The 20,175-nt window shown below is 50.3% G+C and overlaps 1 protein-coding gene across 3 annotated transcripts in view; it reads right to left on the bottom strand.

Annotated features, from left to right (window-relative positions):
• The window catches only part of ADCY9 (adenylate cyclase 9), a 153,919-nt gene extending 138,769 nt beyond the window's left edge, over nt 1-15,150 (bottom strand). Inside the window, exons 1-2 of one of the 3 annotated variants that reach the window (XM_054533357.2) lie at nt 14,843-15,150; nt 12,905-14,640 (exon numbers count right to left, since the gene is read on the bottom strand). In XM_054533357.2, the coding sequence (XP_054389332.1) occupies nt 12,905-14,597 (1,693 nt within the window). In that variant the 5' untranslated portion in view covers nt 14,598-14,640; nt 14,843-15,150. Of the gene's footprint in view, nt 1-12,904; nt 14,641-14,809 lie in introns of all 3 variants that reach the window. The other 2 variants (XM_024233847.3, XM_024233848.3) reach the window with 2 other exon arrangements.
• Nucleotides 15,151-20,175: the final 5,025 nt, after the last annotated feature.

Raw genomic sequence — 20,175 nt, forward strand, 5'->3', positions numbered from 1 at the left:
AAAAAAAAAGAAAAGAAAAAAACAAACTCAGTCTGTAAATGCTATAGAAAGGGAAAGAACCAAGCAAATAAAAGCATCTAAACACACATGGCTCCCAGGATCCTAGGATTTCACCGTGGCTGAGACAGCAGGATACCTGAGGGCAGGGTACGTGACAGCAGGGTAAATGGAGAGAGCTAAAGACAGGTATAGTTGTTTTGGCTGTTGCTGCCACTGCTAAGAAAATTATTCCAACTTTCAGTAACACTAGCTCTTCTCTACTGAGAGGTACTATGTGCCAAGAACTTTCTAAGAACTTGTATTTCTCATTTAATCCTCGCAGCAATTCTGTGAGATGGGTACTAGTGTTTTCTAATACAGCCTTTGGGTTTAAATACTGGCTCCACCATTTAGTATCCCTTTCTGGCTGTGTGATCATCACAAGTTACCTAACCTCTCTGTGCTTCAGTCTTCTCATCTATAAAATGGAGATCATCTCAAGCCTATCTGTAATACAGTCAGGAAGTCTAGTACAATATTTGTTCAGGTGATTTTTTTTTTTTTTTTTTTGAGACGGAGTCTTGCTCTGTCACCCAGGCTGAGTACAGTGGTGCAATCACAGCTCACTGCAGCCTCGACCTCCCGGGCTCAAATGATCCTCCCACTTCAGTCTGCCAGGTAGCTTGGAATACAGGCACATGCCATCATGCACAGCTAATTATTTATTATTTTTACAGACAGGGTCTCGCTATGTTGCCCAGACTGGTCTCGAGCTCCTGGACTCAAGCGATCCTCCTACCTCGGCCTTCCAAAGTGCTGGGATTACAGACATGACCACTGCACCTGGCCTGTACAGATTATTTGATCACTGTCTACTTCCCTTTCTAGGTGTCATGCCCCAAGAGGGCAGGGGCCACCCCTCTATCTCCAGAACCTAGTCCTGGCCTTGCCAATGGTAGGAACCCATTCAATATTTAATGAATAAACAAATGAGTTTACAGTAGGATACAGTACAGTTGAAAAAACCACTCTAGTTCAAACCACGGCCAATAGCTTGAGTTGCAAAGATGAAGATCTGCTTATAATTCCTCAACCATCGAGGGGCCCAGCATCTTAAGAACCTCCAGGCTCTGGGGAACTGAAGCAGCCTAGGAACGAGCCTGCTGAACCCCCGAGGGTTTCCAGTAAAGAGGCAGCCAAGTTCGGCAGCTAGAGTTTAACCAGGGCGAGCTATCAGCGTTTTGTATTTTGGACACTTGCCCTTTTTAGTACAAGAAACTGACACAATCACAGTCCCTAGTGTGTTCTAGGTTTCGGTACTGAATGATACAAGATGTGCGCCAGATTGAGCGCAGGAAGAAAGAAACACCCTTTAGTGCAATACGAAATGTGACTCAGCCAGCAGGGAGCATTAGTTATTGATGGAATGGCTGTCTACCATCCAGTCACTATGCAAATAAGTGCTTTTCTTGAATTATCTCAGTTGCTTCTCCCAACGACCCTCTGACAGAGACACCATCATTCCTATAAATTGCAGAGCCCCTAGGTAGCTTGCCCAAGATCCCACAGTTAGGAAACCATACAACCAAGAATTAAGCCCGAATGTATCAGAAATCAAAATCCAAGCACCCAAACATTCAAAGGTGAGCCCTTCCAAAAAAAATTTACAGAAACAAAGTTGATGGTCGTTCCTTTGTTTGTGTGTTTGTTTGTTTGTTTTTGAGATGGAGTTTCGCTCTTGTTGCCCAGGCTGGAGAGCAGTGGCATGATCTCGGCTCACCACAACCTCCGCCTCCCGGATTCAAGGAATTCTCCTACCTCAGCCTCCCAAGTAGCTGAGACCACCACACCGGGCTAATTTTGTGTTTTTAGTAGAGACGGGGTTTCTCCATCTTGGTCAGGCTGGTCCCGAACTCTCGACCTCAGGTGATCCGCCCGCCTCGGCGTCCCAAAGTGCTGGGATTACAGGCGTGACTCACTGCGCCCAGCCATTTGTTTGTCTTTTGAGGCAGAGTCTCGCTCTGTCGCCCCGGCTGGAATGCAGTGGTGCCATCTCGGCTCACTGCAGCCTCCACCTCCCAGGTTTAAGTGATTCTCCTGCCTCAGCCTCCTGAGTAGCTGGGATTACAGGTGCCCACCACCACGCCTGGCTAATTTTAGTATTTTTAGGAGAGACGGAGCTTCACCATCTTGGCCAGGCTGGTCTCCAACTCTTGACGTCAGGTGATCCACCCACCTCGGCCTCCCAAAGCACTGGGATTACAGGCACAAGCCGAGGCCAGCTTGAAGGTGATGGTCTTTATCACACACTTTGAACATGAGCAACAAAGATTTACCAGAATCACAAAGGATTTTTCAGGATTTTGTAAGAAAAGGTCAATGTATGAACTAAGGTCACTTGCTATTTCCACAGGAAACACGTAATGCATGTCACAACTCCAATTGGCGTTGTTTCACACACATGAGAAAGCATGCTTGGGTGGCACATACAAAACCCTCAGTCTTCCCGTCTTGCAGCCCAGCTGGGGAAGCAGTTCTCAAAGTGTGGTCCGCAGATCCCTAGAGGTCCTTGAGGACTTTGCAAGGTATCTGTGGAGTCTAAACTATTTGCACAATGACACTAAGACAGCATTTGCCTTCTTCAGTGTTGACATTTGCAGTGACAGTGCAGAAGAAGCCATGGGTGAAACCGCTAGTGCCTGAGCAGGTCCCGAGGCAGGGAAACCAAACTGCACTAGCCCTCAGCATGTCCTTCACCACCCCACCCTTAACGAAAGGAAAGGCAGACAGCTTCACTTAAGAATGTCCCTGATGGGCCGGGCGCAGTGGCTCATGCCTGTAATCCCAGCACTGCGGGAGGCCAAGGTGGGCAGATCACCTGAGGTCAGGAGTTCAAGACCAGCCTGGCCAATATGGCGAAACCCCGTCTCTACCATAAAGACAAAAATTAGCCGGGTGTGGTGGCACACATCTGTAAATCCCAGCTACTTGGGAGGCTGAGGCAGGAGAATCACTTGAACCCAGGAGGCGGAGGTTGCAGTGGGCCAAGATCACACCACTGCACTCCAGCCTGGGTGACAGAGCGAGACTCTGTCTCAAAAAAAGAAAAAAGAAAAAAAAGAATGTCCCTGATGAAGTTGTCAACATGAATGATTGTGTTAAATCACAAGCTTGAGTAGGTGTCTTTTGAATAGTCTGAGTGATGAAATGAGAAGCACGCCTACGACGACGCTGCTGCCCATCAAAGCACAGTGGTCCTCGAGAAAAGCAGCTGTGCAGCTGTTTGGATTGCAAGCTGAATTGGCCACCTTTTTGGTAGCACATCATTTACACGTGACCTACAGACAAACTACGGTCGTTCAGGCTTGAGTACGGGCAGACCATTCCTGGGAATATGAACGAGTCTGACGCTTCAAGGAAAATAACTGACAGTATTTGCCGCCAATGATAAAAAATTCCAATTTTCAAATAGAGTTTTGGAAAACTTACATCAGCCACTGTGATGAACTCAACATCTTCAGACTATTAGACTTTACTGACATCAACATGTGGAAGAGCTGCACCATTCAAGAGACCAATATTTTCCAAATGACTATAGCGCATGACACTATAAAATCACACCTGGGCAAAACCCAGCAGCGTTTCATATAATAGTGTACAAAAAAAGATAATACAATTTCACATTCCATATTGCAACTAACCTTTAAGAAACTACCACTCAAAAAATCAGCGGGCTGTGATAGTGCATGCCTGCAGTCCCAGGTACTTGGTAGGCCAAGGCAGAAGGATCACTTGAGCCCAGGAGGTCAAGGCTGCAGTGAGCTGTGGTAGCACCACTGCACTCCAGCCTGGGTGACAGAGCAGGACCCCATCTCAGAAAAAGAAAAAGAAACTACTACTCACTTGTTGAATGTTTCTACAGAATCAAAGAAAAATATCCAGAATTACATAAAAAGGCTATGAAAATGCTCTTCCAACTAAAGCCAGATTTTCTACACATTTTTCAACATATTGCAACAAATTGAATGCCAAAGCAGTTAAGAAAATTCAGCGAACACACTTAAAAGTGTTTAACATGGTAGATTTCTGTTGTGTACATTTTATCACTTAAACTTCAGCCATGGGTCGGGCACAGTGGCTAACATGGTGAAACCCCGTTTCTACTAAAAATACAAAAAATTAGCCGGGCGTGGTGGTGCACACCTGTAATCCCAGCTACTCGAGAGGCTGAGGCAGAAGAATCGATTGAACCCAGGAGGCAGAGGTTGCAATGAGCCGAGATCGTGCCATTGCACTCCAATGTGGGCAACAAGCCGGAAAAAGTCCATAAAAAAAAAAAAAAATTCAACCGTTTATTAATCCACACATTAAAGAGATTTGCAAAAATGTATGGCAGTGCCACCCTTCTCATCAAATATTTTCATTTTAAAAAATAGTTATTTTTATAAAAATGTTACTTATATTAACATGCGATGGGTGAAATGAATTCATTATTATTTTGAAATAAATTAAGAAAAGATTTTTAAGCTTCTCAGTTTGTTTCAATTTCTAATACTGTAAATATCAATAGACAACCTATATAAATAATGTACATAAGCCTGGGCAACATAGGGAGACGTCATCTCTACAAATAATTTTTAAAATTAGGCCAGGCATGGTGGCTCACACCTATAATCCCAGCACTTTGGGAGGCTGAGGCGGGCAGATCACTTGAGGCCAAGAGTTCGACACCAGCCTGGCCAACATGGTGAAACCCCATCTCTACTAAAAATACAAAAAAAAAATTGGCCGGGCATGGTGGCATGCATCTGTAATCCCAGCTACAGGGGAGGCTGAGACACGAGAATTGCTTGAACCTGGGAGGCAGAGGTTGCAGTGAGCCTGGGCACTGCTCTCCAGCCTGGGCAAGAGTGAGACTGTCTCAAAAAAAAAAAAAAAAAAAAAATTAGTTGGGTGTGGCGGCATGTGCCTGTGGTCCCAGTTACTCAAAAGGCTGACATGGGAGGATCATCTGAGTGCAGGAGGTCGAAGCTGCAGTGAACTGTGACTGCACACTGAACTCCAGCCTGGGCAACAGATCAAGACCCTGTCTCAAAAAGAAAAGAAAAAAAAACCTACAGAAACAACAATTTCTACTGGATTAGAGGAAGGCATATAAGCTTGGTGCAGCTATCCCTGAGTGTTGGGGCCCAGCATTTCACCCTGTTTCCCAGCTTCTGCCCTCTAGGTCACACTCCTGCCACCACTACTGCTACAACTCATTCTGCCTCCACTGCCACCACCAGCCTCTGACAGGTTTGATGTTCCCACCTATCCCAGAATATTGAGCCTTCCCACTTAACTCTGCAGATAGGATGCCAGGAATTTTTTACAAGTGCAATGCTAGCAAAGGCTGGGGAAAATGAGACAAAAAACCTGATTTCCAAGAGCAGACAAGTTTTACAAGGGGCAGTCTTCTTCGCTGAAGTTGACTAAAATTTAGCCACGGGTTGGCTTGGCTGCTGTGGTTCACTGGGTACATCCACAAGACTAGAAGAACATCACTGCCGTCTGCAGTGTTCCCAGGGGAGGACCACCCTACCCTTGGCCCACACACATGGGTGGCGGCCCCACATCCACCCTCTTATGCAGCCCAGTCCCTTCCCTTCTGTTCCGTGGCAGCACCGGTGCCTGGCCACTTCCCTTGCCAGTTCCCTTCCTGTTTCAAAAACTCTCATCTCTTCACAAAATTCCCTCCAGGGATGCTAGTTCCTGTTGGAAAAGGTCTTGAGGTGTGTCACAGGCAAAGTACAAATGATATGCCCAGGGCCAGATGGATGACAGGCCCCTAAGCTCAGTTAGTCCAGAGTCAGAAGGGGACCTGCAGAATTCTAATGGTGAATGATCACACTCTTACAGTTTTGGAATTCCAGCAAAAACACCAATACTGAAATCACCAACCAAGAGAAAGACGAGACTTACGGCCCACGCAGGCTTGTGCACACTCTGTGCCCAGACATGGACAGATTAATGTGGGTTGGTTGGTTTGTTTTTTTCCAAGATTACTATTCCACAGCAAAGTACATAGGCAACGCTGACCAATATGCAGAAACATAATTACTATCTAACCAAACTGGCCAGAAGACAAAAATCTTGAAACTTCTTGACTTGCTCTAATTGTTCCTTCTCCATGTTTCCCTTCCTTAGGCATTCTACCTGAAAAGACAGCCTTCCCTTCCTTCTTCATCCCATTGGCAATTCAGCAAACCTTAACCTTCTCTTGCTTTTACTTCTACTCAAAAGCTTGTCTTCAGAATTAACAGCTGTGTCCTTGTCACTAGAAGCCAGGTCTCAAAGAGCCTGAACAAATGGTCACTGGGGGTGGCTTGAGTGTCGACTCTACAGCTGTTTTTTGTCTCCCACCCCAGCTGTGGAGGGGAACTGTGTGCCTCATCTCATCTCTGCCATTTGCTATCTGAGAGGCTGTATTTCCACATGCATAAGAGATCCTGCTCAAGAATGCAGGTCAAGGCTGGGCGTGGTGGCTCACGCCTGTAATCCCAGCCCTTTGGGAGGCTGAGGCGGGTGGATCACCTGAGGTCAGGAGTTCAATACCAGCCTGGCCTACATGGTGAAACCCCATCTCTACTAAAAATACAAAAATTAGCCGGGCGTGGTGGCGCACACCTGTAATCCCAGCTATTCGGGAGGCTGAGGCAGGAGAACCGCTTGAACCCGAGAGGCAGAGGTTGCAGTAAGCTGAGATCGCACCACGGCATTCCAGCCTGGGCGACACAGCGAGACTCTGTCTCAAAAAAAAAAGAATGCAGGTCAACGCAGAATTTCCAAGCTAGGAGACTGGGCTGTGCTAACGGGTTAGCATCCCAGTGGCAAGGGTTGCAGGCTTAGGTGGGGACAAGCTAACGGAGGAAGGAAGGGGAACACCTGAGCATGCATCTGAACCCCAAACCAACACCTACCTGGCTAGGGTTCTGTCAGCTGGCAGGCCCGTGCTCAGGGTTAACGGGACGCCCAGATTTCCAGCATGAGACACGTGTTTGCAGAGGCTAATGCATACAGAATGCCTCCGTCCACTGTCGGTCTGTCGGCCCACCAGACAGGGTCTAGATAGGAACTCCTCTAAGGCGAAGGTCTCAATCACAGAGGTGGCCAACAGGTGACAATCTGCCCAAATGCACACCAGTGGGTCTCCTCCCCGAGTTGCTCCACAAGCATAAAGTTTGGCTGGGGAAAAAAGCTTTTTTAATTTCTGCATCTGACAGTGTGATCACTCCCCAGTATTCCCTTCTACAGAGATATTACCATGGGTGTGGATGAGAGTGGAGGAGCATCTTCATTCTGTCTTCCTAATATTTACATGGGAAAAGAAGATGCCTGTGGATATTTTCTAATGGTTTCACTTTCTGTCTTTGTGACGGTGTATCTATGACAGGAAAAGCCAACAACTCGAGATAACACGTCTCACCATTTTTTGCTTGTGGCCCAAGGCAGAATACAACAGCCATGGTTCCCTCAGGCCTAGCGGTTTCATCCCAAATGCTGTGGAAGGTTCCTCACCTGAATCAGACCGTTTCTTCATTTTTTTTTTTTTTTTTTTGCAACGAAGTCTTGCCCTCTCGCCCAGGCTGGAGTGCAATGGCGCGATCTTGGCTCACTGTAAACTCCACCTCCTGGATTCGAATGATTCTCCTGCCTCAGCTTCCCAAGTAGCTGGGACTACAGGTGCCTGCGACCACGCCCAGGCAATGTTTGCATTTTCAGTAGAGACAGGGTTTCACCATGTTGGTCAGGCTTGTCTCAAACTCCTGACCTCCTGATCTGCCCACCTCGGTCTCCCAAAGTGCTGGGATTACAGGCATGAGCCACCACGCCCGGCCCATTTCTCCATATCTTTAATAACTGTCCCTCACACTTTTTTTTTTTTTTTTTTTTTGAGACAGGTTCTCATTCTTGTCACCCGGGCTGGAGTGCAATGGTGCAATCTTGGCTCACTGCAACCTCTGCCTCCCAGGTTCAAGCAATTCTCCTGTCTCAGCCTCCCAAGTAGCTGGGATTACAGGTACCTGCCACTACACCTGGTTAATTTTTGTATTTTTAGTAGAGGTGGGGTTTCACCATGTTGGCCAGGCTGGTCTCAAACTCCTGACCTCAGGTGATCCGCCTACCTCGGCCTCCCAAACTGTTGGGATTACAGGCATGAGCCACCATGCCCGGCCCCTCACTTTTTAGATTATTTCCAAAATCCTAGCAGTACGCTAAAAATTCTTGCAACCTTCTCCCAGTGACTGGCCACCCTAGATAAGATTTCTCACACTCATGTACACCCCATCTTCTATATCCCCTTCCTGCTTTATGTTTGTTCACAAAACACTTTTTCTATTTTACTTATTTATGGTTTGACTCCCCTGTTGTCCCCTCTATTAGATCTCCCCTATTAGAAGGCCTGGTTTTTGTTTCTTAGAGACAGGGTCTCACTCTGTCGCCCAGGCTGGAATGCAGTGGTGCAATCACGGCTCTCTGCAGCCTCGACCTCATGGGCTCCAGCGATCCTCCTATATTATTGACTTAAAAATTCTTGTCCCCTATTACAAGAGCAGGAATTTTTGTCTGTTTTGTTTACGGCTGTATCGCCAGAACCCAGAACCGTGCCTGACACAGAGTAAATGATTTGCTGAATGAATAAGCAAGCCAGGGGTTCCGGGCCTCCGTACTCTGCAAGTCCATCCTGCATTCTCCATTCATACCATAGCAACGTCAAAGGCCCCTCACCCATTCCTGACTCCACACTGTCGCCAAGTCACTTCCAGAAACTTAAAATGCCATTTCCCATTCACGTGGCATTCACACGGTCAAGCCCTTCCCCTCCTGCCAGTCGTTTGTTTAAATCTGGCTTGCAGTCCCATCAAATGCCACTCAGATCCCATCACCTCTATCACTGCTGTGACCTTGGATTGGGCCACCATCACCCCTACCTGGGATTCACTCAACACCTCATTAATCTGTTTCCAACGCACACTCACTAGCTCTGAAAGAGTGAACTTTCTAAAACTGCAAGTCAGATCACCTAAGCCCCCTGTTGAGTGGCTCCCTGACACCTACAGGATCAAATCCAAACCCCTTCCCACGCTACCCATGGTCTTCCTTGTCCTGATGAACAACTAACAATCACCCGCCACCACAGAGAAGCACAGGGCCCAGCCACGCCCACCTCTCTGCTCTGCCCTGATGCTCTTCTGTCCACCTGGAGAGCCACGGCCTGATCTCAGGACCCAGCTCCAGCAGGGGCCACCTCTAAAGCGCTCCCCACTCCCGGACATACTCCACAACGTTTTTAACCGTGAGCTCACGGAGGTTGGGAACTATTAACGCAGGGCAGGCGAGCCCCAAAGTGAGGCCGAGCCCAAGACGGTTCTTGGCTTTGCCCAGGAAAGAATTCAAGGGTGAGCCGGTGGCAGGAAAGAAAACAGCTTTACTGAAGAGGCAGGCAGTGTTACAGCTCCATGACTGCTCCTGCAGAGCTGGGCTTTCCCAAAGGCGGAAAGTAGCAGCTCAGGGCAGTTTTGCAATCATACTTATACCTACTTTTTTTTTTTTTTTTTTTTTTTGAGACACGGTCTCGCCTAGGCTGTCGCCCAGGCTGGAGTGCGGTGGCCATGATCACAGCTCACTGCAACCTCCACCCCCCGGGTTCAAGCGATTCTTCTGCCTCAGCCTCCGGAGCACCTGGGATTACAGGCGCGCACCGCCACACCGGGCTAATTTTTGTATTTTTAGTAGAGAAGTGGTTTCACTACATTGGCCACACTGGTCTCCAACTCATGACCACAGGTGATCCACTCACCTTGGCCTCCCAAACTGCTGGGATTACAGGCATGAACCACTGCGCCCCGCCTTACCTTATACCTACTTTTAATTTCCTGTAGAGTAAGGGGCGGCTTAGGCAGATATTTCTAGGAAAAGGGTGGTGGCTTTTGGGTTGTCAGGTCACAGCCGTGGAAAGAGGCAGTAACTCCAGGTGTGGCCATGGCAACAGTAAACTAACATGGCACACTGGTGGGCGTGCCTTGCGGAACGCTGCTTCTGCCCCATCCCGGTATTAGCTAGTCCTCAATCCAGTCTGGCATCTGAACCCCGCCTCTGGAGTCAAGTCCCACCTCCTACCTCACGATCACGGATCCTCCTCCACATCCACAGTGCCAGGTGCACAGTCAGTGGCAGGGGCACAACACAGATTTCAGAGTGAGGGAATGTGCAGAAATCATGACACTACCCTTCTGCAAAGCCTGTTCAGATAAATTCGAATGAGAGGAGCTTCCTTCCGTGCTCCCAGGCTAGTTCTAGAAGCCCCTTCTCATTCTATGGATGCCCATTCCTGCAGGGCCGCTACTGGCTGCTTTTTAACCCTGGGATCAGAAAAGGGGGTAAGAGGGAAAGGCTAATACACCAAGTATTGGGGTTTTTTTTGTTTTTGTTGTTGTTGTTGTTTAAGACAGAGTCTTGCTCTGTCGCCCAGGCTGGTGTGCAGTGGCGCAGCCTCGGCTCACTACAACCTCCTCCTCCCGGGTTCAAACAACTCTCCTGCCTCAGCCTCCCGTAATACCCAATACTGTATAGAGAAAATATTTGCCACCAGCCCAAAGGCAGAGGCTAAAATCGATCTTACATGTAGATAAGCTTAACTATGTGTGTGAAAGGGTCTTCCACAAACTGTGCTGTCATCTCAATTCAGCTTTGTAAGGACAGTTTCCAAAAAGGCCAGGAAGTTGTGTAGACATACTCTATTCCTGGAGTCCTATCCACAAAGGTTTGCAAAATGAGCTCAAGAAAACAAAATCGTGGTCTCAGGGAAACAGCTAAAGGAAAGAATATCACATTTAAAAAATCAGCAGCTTAGCTAAGCCTTCTATCTTCCCTACTCCATACAGTACTAAAACTTCTATAAATATACAATGTACACAAATGTCAAGAAAAGTTAATTTACCAAATTTACACCATTCGAGGTTTAAAAAAAAACAAAAAACACAAACCCACTCTAGCGTTTTTTTTTTTTTTTTTTTTTTTGGCTCTGTGTCTGAGACCCCTGATCTACCAACTTAAAATAAAACTACTCACAAATTCACAAAATAGGTATTCAATGACTTGGCAATTTCCAAACATACTTAATAATTACACCCTTTTCATTTTTGAAATTCGAGTAATACAGCATACAAAGTACAGCTTACAAAACTGTTCTCATTGTCGTGTGGGCCAACATATTTAATTTAATGTACTGCCGCCCAGCTCCACCGTCCCACAGTCTCCAAGGACAGAGCTTGTGACACCTGGGCCCTAAAAATGCCAAGGTGTCAAGCAGGGGGTTGCAGCCACAGCCCTGTCCAGTGACACCTTCAGGCTCAAGAGCGAGTGCCACCGCCCTAAACGGAAAGACACTCGTCATGGCAGCATCTTTCAAGTGAACAGCAAAGTGTAGTTTCTGACCTCGTCAACATAGTCCTTAAAGTGCTCTAGGTTAGGTGAATTCTCGGGTGAAAATAGTTTTCGTCTACATCCATAAAATCTTCAACAGCAAAGTTAGTGAAATAAAGAAAAAATCAGAAGAAAGATGATGTTCCCTTGCCAGAGAATACATGAAAAATACAGCAGCTCAGATCACAAGCCAGAGAAAGATAATGCTAATTGGGCACATAGGATGACCTCACACCAACCACCTATGCAGGCTCCACCTCAACCACCGGACGTCTCTGACTCACACTATGACTTCTGCCGTCTCTTATTGAAACTATTACTTCTGCCATCTCTGATTGGAACTATTAATTACTTCTCCTTCCGAGGATTCCCTTTCCTGAGGCTTTTAACTGTTTACGTATGCAGTGTGTGGGGACCACAAAATACAATACAGCTTAACAAAAGCAGGCTTTTAAAAAAATCAGTGTTATTTTCTCTACACACTTCCAAAGTAGATGTTCCCCTGAATCCTGAAGATTTTAGTAAAATATAAGGACTGTTTAAAAAGGAGGAAGTGGGGGAAGAAATGTAGCAGATTACTTAAAATCTTTCTTTTTTGTCCTACTTATTTTAACATCATTTTCCAGATCTCAAAGACTTTTGTCCTATATTAGAAAAAAGAAGCAGCCCAGTAAAAACATCAAGAATAGCAGTAAGGAGCTTCAAACCAGGAACCAGGCACCAGATCCATACCTGAGAGGATGAGGGACGGGAATACCAGCTCTCCTGCGGGTACGTGTCTCCCTTCCAAATCACCTGGTGGCTGGAGAAGCTCAATATGAAGCTCTTCACTTAAGGCAAATATTACTTTAATAAAATATCCTTAAATGATGGCTGAAAGTTGAAAATGCAAAGTTTAAAAAAAAAAAGACCTAGATAAAAGGCAGTGTGTACTCAAAGGTAAGTAACTCCGTCTAATTCTCCAGAGACCTGCAGGACTGCGCCGACTTCCTATCCCTATTTTGAGGATAAGCAAAGTGAGGCCTAGAGAGGAGAAAGGTTTTATTCTCCAACTTTTCGCAAAAAGGGCAGAGGGAAACATTTGGATGGGACTTCATGGTGACCAAATGAATGCAAAGTGCTAAAAAGTGCTGAATGCTGAAGGGCTCCATACCCTTACATTCACCGGACGTGCCCCCACATTTCAGCCAACCAGTGGTTATGCACGTTCAAAGTTCTCCTTCCTTCTAAAGGTCGCATCTAGGTCATCTCTGCACAGCGTCCCTTTCTGCAGTGTGAACAGATCTGTGATATTTGACCCGCTGGAGGAAAAGTCACTCTGACCCTGAGATCCCCCCATGGTAAGGCATTCTGAGATATCTGAGCTGCCTCCAGACACTGAGGCTGAACGATCTTTTTGTTTAATGTAATACAATCAGGATCAGGGAGGGGGGATGCCGAGGTAAAGAAGTGCACATACCTTTCAACTGGTCAGCAACCACGCTCTGGCCCAGCCGTTCGATAACTTTCCCATCTTCCATTTCGTACCGGTCATCTAAGTATTTTGCGGTGGCCTCAGAAATGTGAACTTTGCCGGCCACTCCCAGCTGCTCCATGAGATTGGCCAGGTTCACATCGTTGGACCACACGTCAAATTTAAACCTCCTCATGCCCAGGATGCCGCACAGGACGGTGCCCGTGTGCACCCCGACTCTCATGTTCACCATCTCCTTCTTCTCCTGGCAGAACTGCTCGATGGCCTTGATCATGCCCAGGCCCATCTCGATGCAGCAGTAGGCATGGTCGGCCCGGGGCTCGGGACAGCCCGCCACGCAATAGTAACAGTCTCCCAGAGTGCTGATTTTCTCACACTTGGTCTCCTCACACAGGCGGTCGAAGCGACCGAACAGATCATTCAGGAGACCCACCAGGGCGTGGGCGGACTTGTTGGCACTCATCTTGGTGAAGCCCACGATATCTGCAAATAAAATACTTACTTCTTCGATCTGCTGCATCTTAAAAGGGCGGAAGGCGATAGGAGCTTTTTGGATGGAAGACTTTTTCTTCCTGTTCTTGGGGCTCGAGGCGGCATGCCTCTTGACAGAATTCTCACTCTCCTCATCCCCCTGCTTCATTAAGTCATCGGCTATGATTCTTGGCATCACGGAATGAATCATTCTCTCTTTGAGGGCTTTTTCCACTTCCAGGTCCTTCCCGTGCATAATGGATTGCCCTACCTTGAGGAAAGTGCTCCTGGACCTCACCTGGGACATGACGAACAGGTGGACCCCGATGGCGTGGATGCAGCCGTGCAGCAGCGCCCTGCTCAGCAGCTCCCAGTGCAGGGCCCCAGCTCCGGGCGAGGGGAAGCAGGCTTCATCCCGGAAATGGTAGCCAAAGGTCTCGAAAAGGACAGAGTAGGCCACCCCCATACACAAGCTCAGGTACAAAGGTAAGTGCATGACGGTATAGAGCAAAAAGAGCACTTCAATGCACATGGAGAAGCTCCCCACTTGAGATAAGCAAGTATCTGTGGGCTGGGCTGTGGTCGTAAGGTTGGAGCTGTCGCCGCGTCCTGAGACAGGCGTCAAGACCTGGAACTGCGCAGCCAGGGTCAGGGCGAACACCAGCAGGGTGAGAGCCAGCGAGGTCCACGCGTAATGCCGGGCGTACAGCTTGGTGAAGGTAAACAGAAAGAAGCCCACACACACCAAGAGGAAGCACAGCGCGGGGGCGACCATGACGATCAGTCTGGATCTCATGTGGACCGCAAAATAGATGCTCCACAGAAGGCAGGCGAAGCCGATGTAGAAGAGTGCATACCGGAACCGGCGCTGGGTCTGCGGGAAGCAGCGCTCCAGGCAGGCCTCCTCCAGGTTCACCGAGTCGAACTTGGGGTCCCACCAGCGGCTGGAGGCCCTCTCGAACAGCTGGGGCAGCTTCTTCTGCCTGCGCAGCCGGCCTCCGCCGCCCACTCGCCGGGGGACGCCCCCGGAGTCCCCAGAGCTGCTGCAGCTGGAGGAGATGCTGTATTTGCAGTGCTTGGGGTGGCTGTTGGAGGACAGCTGCTTGGGGTTGATCTTGACGCGCACGCTGTTGCTGTCCCCGCTGGAGTCGCAGCTCACCTCGGTGCTGTGGTGATGCAGCAGCTGCTGGTGGGGCGGGGAAGCCATGTTGTCGAGTCCCGGAGCCTGCCCCGGCCGGGGTCACCAGTACCTGCCAGCAAAACGGGGAGAGTTAGCGGCGCTCCCACCTAGGCATGCACGCCTGGAGGCCCGGGACCTGCTCCTGTCCTAAGGGGCGGCTCCAGCACGCGACTTGGACAGGCACCATCTGTTCCTCGAAACTGTGGTTCCCGGCTCAGCCGTGTCCCCACCGCCCTCACCTTCGAGGCGGACGAGAACCGCTCGGGACGGACCTAGAGGGCCCGGGGGTCCCCGCCGCGTGGCCGCCGTGGGTCCGGGACCGCTTTGCTCGCTCGCCTTCCGCGCCGCTCCTTCCGAGGGTGGCCTCCGCGCCGCGCGGCTTCTCCTCCTCGCGCGCTCGCCTCCTCCAGCTGCGGCTCCGGAGGGAAGTTCAGACCTTGAGCGCTCCCAGCCCCGCGAGCCGCCTGCGCACAAACAACTCCGCTGGCGGCGCGGAGCCCTCCATCCTGCAGGAGCCGCGCTCCGATGCGTCAAAGGCGGCGCGCGGCCGGCCCCGGCCCCGGCCCCGACCCCGACCCCGACCCCGACCCCGACCCCGACCCGGAGCCGCGAGCTTCGGCGGGCGGCCCCGGCCCGCGCTCCCCAGCCGCACCCCGCGCTCCGGGCCGGCCCTGCCCGCGGCGGCGGGCGCTGGGGGTGGGGGCGCCCCGGGCTGCGAGTGCGCGGAGCCCGTCGGCGCGGCCCGTCTAGCGGGGCCTGCTTCCCCCCGAGTGCGCCGCCGCCCCCGCCGCGGCCGCCGCTGTCCCGGGACCGAGCGCGTGGAACCACGGACGCGGGCCCCTCGCCGGGCGGCGGTGCAGACGCTGCCGCAGAGCCGGGCTCCCGCGACGCCGGCCGGGACGCCCGCCCGCCCGCGCCCACGCCGGGGGCCGCCTCCCCGAGCTAGAGATGCGGCCGCCGCCGCGCCCGCCGCCGTGTCCCCCGCGGCCGCTGCCTCATGTCGGAAGAGCTGCCGCCGCCACCATCTCCGGCCCCTGCCCCGCCCGCTGTCACTGACAGACGCGCGCCCGCGCCGCCCCTCGCCCAGCCGCAGCGCGCACGCGCGGCCCGCGCACGCCGCCGCCGCCTCCTGCCCCCGGACACGCGCACGGGCCGCGCACCGCCCCGCCTTGGTGCGCGCGCTGGGCTCGGGGCTGCGGGGCGGGGCGGGGCGGGGCGGGGAGGGGCGGGGCGCGCGCTCGGCTCCGCCCTCCGCCCCGGGCGGCGCCGCTCCTAGGCCGCGCGCAGCGGACACTCAGCGCTCCCGGGCGCTGCGGGCCGGGCTTCCCTCGGCGCCCCAGAGACCGCGCGCCGCCCGGGGTCCCGACCCTGCGGAGAGACCTGAAGGCGCCTGCCGTGGAAGGAGCCGCTGGGCGCAACGTTTGGGAAATCAAAATGTTGCCTTCCCATTCGGCACGCCTTTGGGATAAATCGAAGTTTCCAACCGTTGGATTTCCCTCCCGGGAGGCTCCCCTTGCTCTGTAAGCAATGAATGCGGGCCCCGGGGCACTCGGCCTGCGCTGGACCTGCTCACGGGGCGACCTTCGCGGGCCAAGCCGCCAAAGCTGGGCCCACCGACGACCACGTTCCCCCGCCCCAGGGGGAGTTTCCCTTGCTGTCCTTGAGCCCTTCTCCCCCTCCTCATGAACTACTGCTTTTCCTTTTACAGAAATGAGACTTTCAAAGGAGTCCGCGTCCCATAACGGCAGTTCTGCATTGGCCTCCATAAACATTGCCACGTGTAAATAAAATCCCTAGCATGCAGATCCCGACCCCTTCTCCCCACACTCCACAGTGCCTCCTGCCAGTCACGGGGCTCTCTTCCATCCCCTCCCTCGCCTCCCAGGCCCAGCGCCGGGGCCCACACCAGGTCTCCTTGTTGAATTAGAAAATAAAAGTAAAATGTGATCTGTCCATGCAATGGAATATTATTCGGCTACAAAAAGGAATGGAGCACCGATGCATGCTGCAGTGTGGAGGAACCCGGGAAACGTTATGCTAGTGAAAGAAGCCAAACACAAAAGGCTACATAGCGTATGATTCCATCCAGATGAAATGTCTCGAACTGGCAAATCCGTAGAGGCGACACAGATTGGAGGTTGCCAGGTGCTAGGCGAGGAAGATAAGGAGCTTGGGGTTTGCTTGTAGGATGATGAAAAAGTCTAGAAATGATCCAACAGGATGAATCTACATACTGCCCTTGAATCATACACTTTAAATTGGTGTAGGCCGGGCGCGGTGGCTCACGCCTGTAATCCCAGTTACTCGAGAGGCTGAGGCAGGAGAATTGCTTGAACCCGGGAGGAGGAGGTTGTGGTGAGCTGAGATCGCACCATTGCACTCCAGCCTGGGCAACAAGAGTGAAACTCCATCTCAAAAAAAATAATAAAATAAAATAAAGTGGTTTAAATGGTAAATGTTATGTTGAGTGTATTTTACCACAATAAAGGAGGAAAAAACTAAAAGTAACATATTGCGGTGGCATTCCTGCAGAAGTGTGTAATCTCAATCCAATCGCAAAAACACACCAGACAAGCCCAGATTGAGACCTGTTCTACAAAGTGATTAACCAGTACCCATCAAAAGTGTCCTTGGACACTTTTGGGTCATGAAAGACAAAGACTGAGAAACTGTCACAATCTAGGAATAGTCCCTAAGGGGATAGATACAACAACTAAATGGAACATGGGATCCTGGTTGGGAACATGGAACAGGAAAGGACAATAGCAGGAGAGCAGGCGAAATTCACATAAGATCTGCAATTTCCTGGTTCTGATCCTCTTACTATGGTTAGGTAAGACGTTAACATTAGGGGAAGCTGGGCCCCGCGCAGTGGCTCACACCTGTAATCCCAGCACTTTGGGAGGCTGAGGCAGACAGACCTGAGGTTAGGAGTTCAAGACCAGCCTGGCCAGCATGGTGAAACCCCGTCTCTACTAAAAATACAGAAATTAGTTGGGTGTGGTGGTGTGCGCCTGTAATCCCAGCTACTCAGGAGGCTGAGGCACGAGAATCACTTGAATCCAGGAGACGGAGTTTGCAGTAAGCCAAGATCGTGCCACTGCACTCCAGCCTGGGCAACAGAGCAAGACTTTATCTTGGGGGAAAAAAAATTAGGGGAAGCTGGATGTAGGATATAGGGAAACTGGCTAGTATTTCTGCAACTCTTCAAGTCTAAAACTATTTCAAAATAAGTTTATCTAAAAATTTAAAAAATAAACCTTCATGCCAGGCACTCTCACGTATGAGGTTCAGAAACGCATGGTGTGTCACATGCATTTGCTTAGTAAATAGGATAATAATAGTGAACTAACATTGACCGAACATGTCATAAATGCCAGAAACTACTGGACATTTTCACCTGTGACACATTTGGTCATTGCCGCAACCCTCTGAGGTAGATACTATTGTCCTTTGTTTAGAGATGTGAAACCCAGGATTGAAGAGAAACGCACCCTAGGTCTCCTACTAAGGGTGATGAGTTCAGATGGAAAACCAGATCTCAGAATTCTGAGGCCATGACGCCCTGCGTGACCCTGGCACTACCCTCTGCAAGCCTCACAATGGCCCAGCACAGACTGTACCTGTCTCATCCATCAGCCCAGCTGGACGGGAGGCCCTCGGAGCCAGGACTCACAGCTTCCGTCTCCCCTCGCTGGCTGCAACGCTGTGCTCCCTGCTTCCTGGTTTCCTGAAACGATCTGAAAGTTCACCTGTCTGCACTTCTCTCCTCCTCCCCAAATCATGTGTGGTAACTTATGTGTTTGTAAGTTAGTCATGTCGGATTTTTAGACACGAGTAATGATCATACTCACCTCCCTACTTCTCTGGAAGCAATTCGGCCACATTCCCTGCTGTTGAAACCTATAAGCTGACAAGCCTCCCCAGTCTCCAGGTCAGGAGGTCAGGGTGAATCATGCCATCAACCCCGGGGTACTGGGGATGTGGTGCCTGCACTGTGTGTCAGGCCCTGGAGGTACAAGGATATGCCATCCGTATCTTTTTTTTCTTTTTCTTTTTCTTTTTTTTTTTTTTTGAGACAGAGTCTCGCTTTGTCACCCAGGCTGGAGTGCAATGGTGCGATCTCAGCTCACTGCAAACTTTGCCTCCCGGGGTTCAAGCGATTCTCCTACCTCAGCCTCCAGTGTAACTGGGACTACAGGCACCCACCACCATACCCAGCTAATTTTTGTATTTTTAGTAGAGACAGGGTTTCACCATATTGGCCAGGCTGGTGTCAAACTCCTGACCTCATGATTCACATGCCTCGGCCTCCCAAAGTGCTGGGATTACAGGCGTGAGCCACCGTGCCCAACCGCCATCTGTATCTTTAAGGGGCTTAGGAACGATGTCCAGGGGAGGGGTTGTGTTAAGAAGATGGGATCAATTAGGCTTTCTGAAGGACTGGATGCGAAGGAGAGTTCTATAAAGGAGGTTAACCATCTTCTCATAGTGCCAAGACCCAAAGGGAAGTCACTGGAGGGTTCTGGGTTCTTCTCCTTGACCTCCCAGAAGCATAAAGGTACCTGATTCACAGAAGATACGGGGCAGATGCAACAGCTTTCTTCAAACATCCAATCCAGGGTGCTGCCAAATCCACAGAGAGTTTCTTTTTTCCATCTGTGATGTGTACAGAACTCCCACCTGGACACAGTGGGAATCAGAATGTGTCCATGCAAACTCTGCAAAAGCTTGCAGAATGCCTTGCCTTCCTCAGTGTCTCCTCCTCACCCTCCCTCACATGCAAATTCACATGATGGGTGAGGACCTTGGCTCCAGGATATCAGAGGTCAGACTGGGTGGCAACCACAATAGGCTTTGAGATAAGTTGCATAATGATTGAGTTGTAGCCATTCTCATCACACCGGCCCCTGAGGACTTGGCAGTGCCTATGTGATTTTCATTTGTCAGGTGGACAACAGTCTCGGAGAACCATCTGCTGGAAGATGGGATTCCCTGCTATTGCCTGATCATGCGTCCAAAACTGCAGTTATAAGCTTTGAGTCTTTTTCTCTTTCAACTGATGAGGGTGAGTTTGTAGGAACGTACCCACTTTTTTTTTTTTTTTTTTTTGAGATGGAGTCTCACTGTCACCCAGGCTAGAGTGTAGTAGCATGATCTCAGCTCACTGCAACCTCCATTTCCCAGGTTCAAGCAATTGTCCTGCCTCAGCCTACCAAGTAGCTGAGACTAGGAGCATATGCCACCACACCCAGCTAATTTTCGTATTTTTAGTAGAGGCGGGGTTTCACCATGTTGGCCAGGCTGGTCTTGAACTCCTGACCTCAAGTGATCCTCCTGCCTCGGCCTCCCAAAGTGCTGAGATTACAGATGTGAGCCACGTGCTTGGCCTTTGCCCACATTTTTTCCCTACCATTGACTGCTTGATCCTGGTGGCTGTTCACAAGCCTCCAGCAGCTACCTTCACGTTAACAAGAGGATCAGGCATCTCAGCAAAGCAAAAGATCTTTTGGAAAAGATCACCAAAATACCTGCAGGTGCCTCCATAACCAGGTGTATTCCATCTAGCCACATCCATAGATTCTAAATCAAGCTGTGCCCAGTT

Source organism: Pongo abelii, chromosome 18, assembly GCF_028885655.2.
Source record: "Pongo abelii isolate AG06213 chromosome 18, NHGRI_mPonAbe1-v2.0_pri, whole genome shotgun sequence".
Taxonomy (NCBI): domain Eukaryota; kingdom Metazoa; phylum Chordata; class Mammalia; order Primates; family Hominidae; genus Pongo; species Pongo abelii.